Raw genomic sequence first — 12,463 nt, 5'->3', positions numbered from 1 at the left:
AAACCTCTTCCACCTGTCTGTCCAAAGCTGGACCTGCTATAATCCTGCTGTGTCTTGGTGTTGGTTTTATTAAATCCCTATCCTGCTGTTAATTAACGAGTCATCCGTACTAATCTACAATAAGTCTATCCATATGCCCCTCACAGATACCCCTGTATGGTTTCCATGTTAAAATACATAAAGTGTAGCATAACATAAATAATAAATACAATTAACAGCAGCTTGGTTTAAAGTTATAGATGATGTAATTGTTCTGCAGTATGAGGTCTGGGTTATAAACCCCATATCTCTCACATTTCTCTGGAGCAGACAGCTCCGGGTTATAAATGCCATAAACCCCATGTCTCTCACATTTCTCTGGTGCGGACAGCTCCGGGTTATAAATGCCATAAACCCCATGTCTCTCACATTTCTCTGGAGCAGACAGCTCTGGGTTATAAATTCCATAAACCCCATGTCTCTCACATTTCTCTGGAGCAGACAGCTCCGGGTTATAAATTCCATAAACCCCATGTCTCTCACATTTCTCTGGTGCGGACAGCTCCGGGTTATAAATTCCATAAACCCCATGTCTCTCACATTTCTCTGGAGCAGACAGCTCTGGGTTATAAATTCCATAAACCCCATGTCTCTCACATTTCTCTGGAGCGGACAGCTCCGGGTTATAAATTCCATAAACCCCATGTCTCTCACATTTCTCTGGAGCAGACAGCTCTGGGTTATAAATTCCATAAACCCCATGTCTCTCACATTTCTCTGGTGCGGACAGCTCCGGGTTATAAATTCCATAAACCCCATGTCTCTCACATTTCTCTGGAGCGGACAGCTCTGGGTTATAAATTCCATAAACCCCATGTCTCTCTCATTTCTCTGGAGCGGACAGGTCCGGGTTATAAATTCCATAAACCCCATGTCTCTCACATTTCTCTGGAGCAGACAGCTCTGGGTTATAAATTCCATAAACCCCATGTCTCTCTCATTTCTCTGGAGCGGACAGCTCTGGGTTATAAATGCCATAAACCCCATGTCTCTCACATTTCTCTGGAGCGGACAGCTCCGGGTTATAAATTCCATAAACCCCATGTCTCTCTCATTTCTCTGGAGCGGACAGCTCTGGGTTATAAATTCCATAAAGCCCATGTCTCTCTCATTTCTCTGGAGCGGACAGCTCTGGGTTATAAATGCCATAAACCCCATGTCTCTCACATTTCTCTGGAGCGGACAGCTCCGGGTTATAAATTCCATAAACCCCATGTCTCTCTCATTTCTCTGGAGCGGACAGCTCTGGGTTATAAATTCCATAAAGCCCATGTCTCTCTCATTTCTCTGGAGCGGACAGCTCTGGGTTATAAATTCCATAAACCCCATGTCTCTCACATTTCTCTGGAGCAGACAGCTCCGGGTTATGAATTCCATAAACCCCATGTCTCTCTCATTTCTCTGGTGCGGACAGCTCCGGGTTATAAATTCCATAAACTCCATGTCTCTCTCATTTCTCTGGAGCGGACAGCTCTGGGTTATAAATTCCATAAACCCCATGTCTCTCACATTTCTCTGGAGCAGACAGCTCTGGGTTATAAATTCCATAAACCCCATGTCTCTCACATTTCTCTGGAGCGGACAGCTCCGTTACTCCACTTCGGTGGCCAGACTTCTGACATTGGGCTGGACAGTCCTCAGATGGGGCTATAGACTAGAAACGTTATCACCCAATGATGTGATCTATTCACTAAATGGCATGTCTAGAATTTAGACCAAAATAGTCGATTGACTGTTTGGCTGAGTGAAGATTCTTTTTCTTTAAGCTTTGTCTGCTCACTACAGCTTCCTGTGGGCAAACAGAGGGGGTCAACGTCCTTTTCTGTTTCAAGCTAAATCTGCATTTTGTGTCGAGAATGAATCATTTCAACAAACGGTGTCTCTGTAAATACACAAAATAGCCTCAAACTATCAGGGTTATTTAAAGTTAGAATTCAGCTCTTAAAGGGACACTCCGATGGTCAAATAACTGTTTAGGATGTATACCACAATGAAAACATGCATGCATTGAAATATGCATTTTCATCCATTTGGTGTATATCTAAAAACGGCTTGCAAACACTGCCGATCTCAAGTCTGCAGCCTTTACAAGCCCTCCCAAACTCTCTGTGGCTGTCCAATCACAGACTTCCCAACGCAGCTCAATGAGAAGTCTTTGCAAGCCAGGTGCTCTGGGCAATAGCTGCCTCTTGGGTTTAGTTTCACTAAGCTAAACAAACCAGGAAGTAACAGGACCGAGTGTCTGAAATTTGCATTTTTTTTGTAAATTGAAAAACAAGGACACACTCTTCTAACATAGAGCACTTCAGAAAAAACTGCTTTACGGGTTTGGAGTGTCCCTTTAATATAAGAGGGAAATTTATAGAATCTAGTACACACCTAAAGTCATTTTATTAGCAAAGAAAAACCAAAAGGTTAAAGGATCAATATAGGGTCAAGAACAAACATGTATTCCTGACCCTATAGTGTTAACACCACCATCTAGCCACCCTGGGCCCCTCATGTCTTCATAAATATAGTTATATATCTTTCTGTACTCAAGCCTGAAGCTGTAACTCTGCATGCGGTTTGCCTCAGAAAAACAAGCAGTCTGCTGACATCATCAGAAGTAGTAGCCTGATCCAATCACAATGCTTCCCCATAGGATTGGCTGAGACTGACAAAGAGGCAGATCAGGGGGAAGAGCCAGCATGATTCAAACACAGCCCTGGCCAATTAGCATCTCCTCATAGAGATGAATTGAATCAATGTATCTCTATGAGGAAAGTTCAGTGTCTGCATGCAGAGGGAGGAGATACTGAATGTTTGGATGCATTTTAGGCAGCCATGACCCAGGAAGGATCTCTAACAGCCATCTGAGGAGTGGCCAGTGAAGTTATCACTAGGCTGTAATGTAAAGACTGCATTTTCTCTGAAAAGACAGCGTTTACAGCAAAAAGCCTGAAGGTAATGATTCTACTCACCAGAACACATTCAATAAGCTGTAGTTGTTCTGGTGACTATAGTGTCCCTTTAATTGCTCCCATTAGACCCTTTATTATTAAAATCATTTAATTATTCTCAGTTTGACAGATGCTCCTGTTACTCTCCCCGTAAAACTGTCTGTCTGCCTGTCTGTTCCTCTCCAAATAATGTATTTCTAAAGAAAACATTGAGCTTTAACCTCATTAGGAAAGTAAGGAATTTAGAGAAACCCTGCAGTCACCATAACAACTTCATCTAAATCTTAAATCTAAGTGCCAGGGGGCCCCCAGGTGCTCTCTTACCTTAAGGGGTTAACCCATTCTTGAATGGTTTAAAGCCAAAGGGTTGTCTCCAGTGCCGACCTCAGTTCCCCCTGGTGGTATCCGGTTTCTGAATCTGGGTTACAGGAAGCGTGGAGTGGCTACAGGCAGATTAAGTTGTTATAGTGCCTAAACAGTTCATCCTAATTGTTCATCACTAGCGCCTGAATTATTATTATCATATTATAAATGATCGTAAATAAAGCAATATTTATGACCCAAGGTAAATTAGATTAATTCGCTGAACAGTGAGTGGTATGTTCTGCAGTAGACTGACCTTCAAGTCCTCTAGGTCCAGGTCTGTACGACTCCTTGATTATTACAGTTTCCTAAAATAAGCCACATTGTCCATTTATGGTGCTGTTTGTTTGTATGTCCTGTGTGTTAACCATCCTTTCATCTCACAATCTTCATCTACCTCCATCTAACCTTTCTGTTCCAACAGAAACCCCTTCCTTGAAGTTCGACTTAGACCCACCGCTACAAACGACAGATCTGCGCCCCTTGTGAACTGAACCTCCAGATTCCCTGCACAGAGACTGATTCTGCTTGGTCCGACCTCCAGTAGAGGTTCCTCACGCTGGTGAATTAGTTTGAACCAAGCAATTATAAGGGGACTAGGGTCTGCAAGACAGCAATTTGGTTATACAGGGCCAGGAAGCACCTTTGTGTCTGGAAAATGGGTGGGATCAGACTTTTTTTGTTTTTTTTTTGCAGTTAAGACTTGCGTGAGAATTAGGGGGGGGGGGGGGGGCTATTAATTGACTAGTCTTCCCCCTCACAATGCCTAAAAAATGTAAATAGAAATCTCACACCTTGTGTTTTATTCCAGTGATTGCCGGTTATATTATATAAGGGTTATATACACAACCATTTTTGGAATCAAGAGGTTCCTTTAAAAAATAAATATTAGAAAATAATTGAAGTGTCTTTTATGAGACATGCATAGGTCCAGACCTATTTATATAATATATAAACTTTATTTAATGGATTCAAATTCTATCGTTTGGGATGTGCTTTCTTAGCATTGAGGGACGTTACAGCTTTTACCCTCAGGCCTTGACAAACCATAATGCAGCATGCCATTTGCACATTAATACTTTGGGGGTCACCGCTACCCTAGCAAGAGATTAGGTCCAATTCCAAGCAAGATTGCTAGATGTCCGCATGCTCTTAGTTGGTGAGTGAGGGTAGAGCTTGGAGGGGCTGGCCTCTCCACCATTATATAACATTTGATTTATTCTATCCAATCATATATTTGTAATAAAGCTTGGTTTATAGCATCTCATTTTTATAGTAAGCTGCACTTGTTTGATGGAAACACATGCCAAAGAGGGTCTGCAATGCACGTGCAGCTCGGAGTTTAATATTAGAATGATCTTTAACTGTAAATGCATAAGCTTTAAAAAGAAAATATGTGTATGTGTATGTGTATAAAATGTGTGTGTGTGGAGATTTATAAAATAAACACCTTCTAGAACAATAAGTATGAGCTAGATTACACTAAAAGATCTCAGAGGTCTATAATCACTGGAAGCGATAGGCACTAAGATGGGCCAGGAACATGGTGGCTCCTTATCTTACTAAATAAAACATCCAGCGGTTAGGCCAGGGTAGCCAAATGTTCCAACTCTCTTTGCTAAAACACCTTAAAACCTGGTTAACGACCAAACCTGTGTGTGTTTACTGTCATTACGTGTTCTGTTAAAGCAGCTTGGTGATATTCAGATTAAAGCCACTATGGGCACCCAGACCACTTCAGCTCAATGAAGTGGTCTGGGTGCCAGGTCCATCTAGGGTTAACCCTGCAGCTGTAAACATAGCAGTTTCAGAGAAACTATGTTTACACTAGGGTTAATCCAGCCTCTAGTGGCTGTCTCCCTGACAGCCGCTAGAGGCGCTTCCGCGATTCTTACTGTGAAAATCGCAGTGAGAAGACGCTGACGTCCATAGGAAAGCATTGAGAAATGTTTTCCTATGGACTAATTGAATTTGCACGCGGCTCTTGCCGTGCATGCGCATTCAGCGCTGCTGTCAAGAGGGAGGAGAGTTCCCTGGCGCAGAGGGAACCCGGCGCTAGAGAAAGGTAAGTGATTAATCCCTTCAGCCCCCTAGAGCCTGACGGAAGTGGGACCCTATAGTGCCAGGAACTATAGTGGTCCTTTAAGGAGAGGGATACTTGCTACCCCCCCCAGGGATGTGGACCTGCGGTAACAAACTTGTAGCCAGGGGGTAAATAGTGAGTTGTGTTTTATTAATGGGGCACTTGTAGCACTATAACCACTGCAATGATCTGTAGCGGTTATTCTGCTATGTATAAGGCTGTCTGGCATCCCCTGGCTTTATGTCAAACCAACTAACTACTGCTGAGAAACCATCCCGTTGCACAATGTTAACACGTTACAAAGTGCTGGGTTAACCAGCCTGTCCCAGATAATAGTGCTCTTTGGGGGTGGGCTATTATTTCAGGAGCGCCTTGTTTCTGTTAAGCTTCAGTTTAGTGTGACCTAAACAGAGGGAAGCTAGCGATTGACATGTAGCACCATAACCACTACACCAGGGCACACCTTGTACCATAACCACTACAGCAAACTGTAGTTCTTGGAGTTTTCCTTTTAATTAAAAAAAAATCAGTAAATCAAGACAATTTACAACATTATTCTAACGTTCTGTCTCCGAGTTACAAACTGAACGCTATATTTTTACTTCTTTGCGTGAGTTATTTAGTATAATGAGCATTTTATTTGATAAATAAAAGGAATATTTCACTCACAAAGCAATCACTGTGGATGCCATCAATTTATGTTAATTTAAAGTAAATAAAATGTTTTCACTTTTTGGGGAGGGGGGCAAAGGGGCTGCATTTATTATTCTGTAGTACAGGTAGGGCAACGAGATTTCATCACTGGCACCTAAAAATAATCTCTGCTAAATTGACTTGATTCATATTTTTATATTTTATTCACACGGAAAGTTCTGGATTTATGTGAAAGGATTCCTAATATTACACATTTTGAAAACCAGCTACTGTATGAATGTCTTTAACGCCATTAAAATGTAAAACGTGTCCTCTGCACTTTATGATTTTACAGTCAGGGTATCGAGCAGCATTTTAATTTGTCTGGGCGCGGTATTAAATAATTATTTAAATTCACCCTGAAGTGTTCTTTGACATTTTTAGCTGTTTTTTTTTTTGTTAAATGCGATTTCAGTCAAATACCTTTTTATAATAAAAATACTTGCCTCTGAGTGTCTGTTTGGAAGAGGATTACCCCCTGTATAGGTGTTCCCAGGACCCTTTTAGAAGTGAGATCCTATCCAATGGTCCCTCCTACTCCCCACCATTTGTGTAATGCAGGACACCCCATCTAGTCCTGCAACTCATGCACAGTTCGATGTGGGCCAGACTCTCCCAGTACCCAAAGCCATCAACATTCTTCTCCCAGGATTACGCAGAACTTTCTATGAGCTGTGCCGGGTTAATCATTCATTACAATACAAATTCACATTTTTTGTACAGAGAACATAAAGTCAATCTCCCTGTCATGCCAGCAGCAGTAGGAGGGTGGACATCGGGTGCCAGAAGAGCCAAACTGCTCAATGCTTTGCCAAAAACTGGTGAGGTTATGGTACTTTGTGTCCCTTTTAAACTCTTTGTCGGGGAGAAGATATGAAGACTCCCCAAATCTGTTTCTCATCACACGCTAAAGTTAAATTGTGTTGGAGTCACTGCAGTACCTACCTACCTGCACCTTGACCTCTGCCACGGTGCTGGGAGCAGATACTCTGCTGTCTGTATGTTTCCTAACGCAGTGATGGCTAGCCTTGCCATAGCACAGTATCACAGGAAATGTTGGCAAACGTCTGGTGAGGCAGCGTTACCCACTCATTCCACAGAGCCAAACAAGAAAACCAGAAAGTCACATGTCAAAAAAAACATTCTGTTGCATTTTATTGAACGCTCATTGCACATGTACCCTACTTCTCTAAATAAACATTAAAATAAAAACAAGGGGAAAAAAATTAAGATTAGTCCAAAACCAATAAACCCCTAATGCCGCTTTACATCTCTTTGGCAACAATAACATACGTTTGTCATTTTCTCTTCATTGAGTTACCCAAGATGAATTGTACAAAAATAGCACATACTGTGTACAGCGTTCAGAGTGCACTGAGCGAAGTGAAGCTGAGGATGCTGGGAGTGTGCGGCCTCTCCAGCTACGCTCCATGCTCCAACTTGTTCCTCTATGAACCGTAACACATCAAATTCTTCAACAAATTACACTGTGGGGGCAATTCAATAAGCAGTGAATTCACTAGTGCAAAGCAGGGACTTGTTTATTTTTTTTCAATTTTGCCCAACATTGTAAAACTCGTCTTCGTATTGCCAAGTGACGCCTTGTGTGAAGCATGCTGGACTACAACTCCCATCGGCATCAGCAAGACAATATAACTTTAAATAAGCAACCCCCTCCCCAGATTGTAAGGCACCCGGCACCTTGAGCTAAGCTATGACAGCTGCCCTTATAGAAAATGTTTCATTCCTCCTCCCATGGGAACATCCACATCTTAATCACCAGCACAGATTATCAGGCCAAAATGAAAACACAGCTGGGCTGCAGATTATTTCTACTTCAGATATTTCGGCCTAAAATTTTAATTGTGTTTTTACTTTCCGACAGTTCACACTATAATAAATAATCCTGCATGACTTTGTTTTAATGTGAAAACACTATTGCCCCTCCCACTACGCCGTTACACGACACATCGCACTCAGATGTGACCGCCACCTGCAGTTTATTTCAATTAACGTATCGGAGCAGCTGGGAGATGATGTCTGTATGTGGATGATGGAGGAGAGGTTTGTCTGCAAAAATAATTTGTGTATTAAAACAAACCGCTCAGTGACTGTAACAGCTGATCTATGATAGGGGGAAGTGGTCAATGTACAGAAGGAAGGACAAATGGAATAGTCTGACAGGTAGGTACTAAGGCTTTCCAAACGCTCTCCAATCTCTGGGTTATTTGGTGCCAGGTATTACACGTATTCACTGGCAAAGCAAGTGAGAAGTGGCTGGCAGCGATGGGCAGGTTGCTCCAGTTACTTGGCCCACTAGGAAATTCTGTTTAACCAATGCTGAGTTAGGGAAGGGATAGCAGGAAATCAGCTCTCTCTCCTAGGATCCAATCCATGTCGGTGTTACATTTAGTAAAGGCATATTGCTGAGAGTGTATCCAGACCGCATTTCCTAACCTCACAGGGTCGATCATAAGAGTGGAGGGATCTCAATGTATATCATCTGCCATCCACTCGTATCTAATTAAGTTGGACACACCTAATTAAACCTACCACTAAACGCCGGGATAGGCAACCTTCGGCTCTCCAGATGTTGTGGACTACACCTCCCATGATGCTTTGCCAGCATTATGTGTGCAAGAGCATTATGGGGGATGTAGTCCACAACATCTGGAGAGCCGAAGGTTGCCTATCCCTGCACTAAAGGGATATTCAAGTCCTATAAAGCTCTTCGCCTGGATGTTAATTGCATGCCCCTACAGGCTTATTTCATAAAACTGCCAATTTCAAGAGAAATCCACTTTTTAAAGTGCCGTTAGTTGCACCCCCTTGACATCCAGGAGAGTTTCCTGTCTTACTCGTTCATAATACTTATTATAGAGAAGCACTGGTTTCAACCGCAGCATGCGCCATGTGTCCTAGTGAGAACCATCTAACTGGATACCAGTAATCCGTATTGATTATGTCAAAGGAGGGAATCTGACTACAACGAGGAGGCTCACGATTTTTAATGGAGAAAAGGGGACCCAGTAAATTAAAATCATTAACCGCATGCGTCAGTTTTTGGGGTTCTAGCATATCTTGCAAAGACCCCCGAAAGTGATCCTGTGTGGGGTGCACCTCAAACTGTCCCCCTCGACCGCCGCCATCTTCGTCTTGCTGGTCTCTTCAAAACTTACTTCAGGGCTCTGCCTTTTGTCAAACTAAGACTTTTCCATAAGACAAAGTAGTCCCTACTTTATGTTCAGACATAATTGGATTGAGTTGAAATTTTAATGAAATTCCAACACAATCAATGAGTATTTCATAAAGAATATATCCTTATAAAATATTGAAACATGACAGATCTGCTTTAAGAGCACATACAATTATTATTATGTTATAATTGTAGTGTGAACCACTGCAAGCTCCTTCATGACAGGACCTCCATCCTATACTGAAATGTGTTTAATCCTTTTTAGGAATGAGTAATCCTAAAGTTGCTCAACAAAATGGCTTTGTGTGCCAAGCATTGCCCTCCTGAATAACGCAACTAACATTTATTACAGGAGGCAAGGCTTCTGGGCAGAGACCGACGTAGGAAACAAAAATCCTGAATACACTCCATAGTTTTGGTTTTATATATTTATTGGATTTATCCTCCAAGATTTGTTTATAGCAGAAGTTAAATATCAAGGGATATTACCACCAATCATATATATATATATATAGACTATATATCTAGGCTTTGTAGTGGTGACATAGATGTGACACCTCTTGCCAAAGTAAGACCGGGGCTGGACAGGTTTCCCATCAAATGATAACATCTCAATACATTATAGGTGGCTAAGTTCCCATTCTGTCAAAACATTCAATGGACCATAGACAATCTCTCACGTTGCAATACTTTAAATGTACTGCGTAAAGACTGGAATAGTGAGAGCTCATTAATGTTACAGCAGCCACGGTGGGCAAGATTACCAACATGCACAAGAAATTTAGCAGGTGGTAGACAGAGGAGAACTATCCTATGAGATAGACATCTGCTTTACAACTGCAGCCGCCACAATGCTTTACCAGCTTCAAGGCTGCCACAATATCATATATGTTGCAATTGTAAAAGAGCTGGGGACCTACGTTTTGGCCATCCCTGTTGAAGATGGATCGTCCAGACTTATGGAACATAAATGGAAAGGAGAGCAGAAATTAAGCTGATCCCTGGGTATTCTTGGTGATAAAGTGCAATCGCTGGCAATCATGTCAAAGGCTAAGCGTTAATGTGAGAAGAAGATCTGTCTTGGAGATATGTTTACGTTGATGAAATGCCGGTGTGACAAGGACAACACCACAGCACGAACCGCACCTTTACTATGATAGTTTGTGAGATGTTTAAAGAGATAGATTGATGTTGGTGCAATGCAAAGATAACTATGTTTGTAGATGTGTAAAACAGTCCTGGTGATAATATGAAGGTCATTGTAAAAATAAATCCTTTGTACAGTTAGCTTTACGCCTTCGATTACAGTATATACACTGGGTCACACTGCTTCTCCGCAGCTCTCAACACCCACAAACCCCAGGACTTGGAAAGATAAATCGTTCTTTTATAATCTGTTTACAAAAAAATAAATATTCTCACACATCCATCTATGTAACCTATATAGACATACATTGCAATATGCCATTATGTACTATGGAGAATGCAAGATCCTGATACATATATTAAATGGCCCCGAAGGCGCAGTCAGTTTGAAAATGTGAGCACAGGTAAATGGACCATGAATAGCGGCGTCCAGAGCTACACTGTACATGGAGCAATACAGCGCGTGGCTGCGATATACCAAGCCACTAGTCCTTAGTTTTCACTTCAACTGAGCGTGATAAGATCCACTTATGAGACAGGAGAAGGTGGTCTATCGGTTATATACAGAGTGAGGACTAGTAGTCAGAAGATGGAATAAATAGGGTTATTACAGCATAAATCCGTTCAGATTCAACATTAACTCCAGTCATTACAATATATGGATATATCAGTGCTTTTCAAAGTTAATGACAGTAGAAAGGTTTGTTCAACCGGAATTTTCCAAACTACGTGTGCCACTCTCTCCGGGTTAATGACAAGCGCACAGGAGGTTAGACAAGTTTTTGAAGCCAAGCCCATGAACTGGAGGTTACGGACACACCATCACTGTCACCCTCACAAAGCAGATTCAGTGACACCGAGGGGGTTCCAGGCCGAACGGCATCCAGACATAGACCAAACTGCACAGACACCAATAAAATCCAAAGAAAAACTTTGTTTCCCTGCAAAGGACTGTCTGAAAGGAGATACGTGAGACACATACAAACCACATTCACCCACGTCCACATACAGCATTGTGTAGGCTTATATAGATTTGTGCACGCACGCACACACACACGTAACTCGTTCTACACATACACAGGTCCCATGCTTTCTGGAGCACAAACCAAAAAAAACAGGTGTGCACTCCCAGACAATTTCCAAAAATAAAATAAAAATGTAAGAATGCCCTGAACGCAATGCATACAAAACGGCTGAGCATGTAGCAGTGGTTGGGTCACGGACAGAGTTTGTGGACAGCAGCAAACATGAATTAAACCTCTTCCTTGGGATCCCCACTCCTCAGCATGCGTTGTTCGGTCCTGAGCTTCAGGCATCTAATGTGAGCCCCAAACTGAAATCTCACACCCGTCCCCCCGAATTGGTGCTCCCTAAAAATAAATCACAATAAAGATATAATCAAAATGTGAATATTCAATGGATCTTCTTTTTTTAAAGTGGAAATGTGATCTACACAGCTACACGTGTTTAATAAATTAATGGGTATTTCTGTCATTTTTCAGACAGGGTATTTGTACTCTTCTATTTTTTTATTTTTATTATTTATTTATTTTAGAAATTCTTTATTTTTTCGTGCATGTAAAATACAAAGAGACAAGCAATGCCACAACAGCTACTGCCAGCTGAGTAATCAACAGTTAGGGATAATTGTATGGCCTCTAATAACATTGCACATTTCAGCTACTAGACCATGCGTGTGTGAGTAAGACAGATCATACATAACAAAGGGGAACATTAGCTTGGCTCACAGATTGGCATCATATTTTAGTAAAAGATGGGGCCAAGGTCAGGCTAGGACATAGCATTAACATACTGAACTGCTTACACCTGTCGTAGTACCTGAGCTAAACACACCTGTCGTAGCAACTGAGCTGAGCACACCTGTCGTGGTACCTGAGCTGATTACACCTGTCGTAGCACCTGAGCTGAGCACACCTGTTGTAGTACCTGCGCTGAGCACACCTGTCGTAGTACCTGAGCTGAGCACACCTGTCGTAGTAC

The 12,463-nt window shown here is 42.0% G+C and overlaps 2 protein-coding genes across 9 annotated transcripts in view; one reads left to right on the top strand and one right to left on the bottom strand.

Moving 5' to 3' along the window:
• Window positions 1-4,030, top strand: part of BAIAP2 (BAR/IMD domain containing adaptor protein 2) — a 141,016-nt gene extending 136,986 nt beyond the window's left edge. For 2 of the 4 annotated variants that reach the window (XM_063456319.1, XM_063456318.1), the window contains exon 14: window positions 3,769-4,030. In XM_063456319.1, the coding sequence (XP_063312389.1) occupies window positions 3,769-3,838 (70 nt within the window). In that variant the 3' untranslated portion in view covers window positions 3,839-4,030. The remainder of the gene's footprint in view (window positions 1-3,768) is intronic. The other 2 variants (XM_063456323.1, XM_063456322.1) reach the window with 1 other exon arrangement.
• Window positions 4,031-9,236: 5,206 nt separating this feature from the next.
• The window catches only part of AATK (apoptosis associated tyrosine kinase), a 92,986-nt gene continuing 89,759 nt past the window's right edge, over window positions 9,237-12,463 (bottom strand). For all 5 annotated transcript variants that reach the window (XM_063456304.1, XM_063456305.1, XM_063456308.1 and 2 more), the window contains one exon: window positions 9,237-11,832. In XM_063456304.1, the coding sequence (XP_063312374.1) occupies window positions 11,804-11,832 (29 nt within the window). In that variant the 3' untranslated portion in view covers window positions 9,237-11,803. The remainder of the gene's footprint in view (window positions 11,833-12,463) is intronic.

The sequence above is a fragment of the Pelobates fuscus genome, chromosome 5 (genome assembly GCF_036172605.1).
Source record: "Pelobates fuscus isolate aPelFus1 chromosome 5, aPelFus1.pri, whole genome shotgun sequence".
NCBI classification, from domain to species: Eukaryota; Metazoa; Chordata; class Amphibia; order Anura; family Pelobatidae; genus Pelobates; species Pelobates fuscus.
Note: the sequence above shows the minus strand (reverse complement) of the source record. Positions and strands in the feature narration are given on the sequence as shown.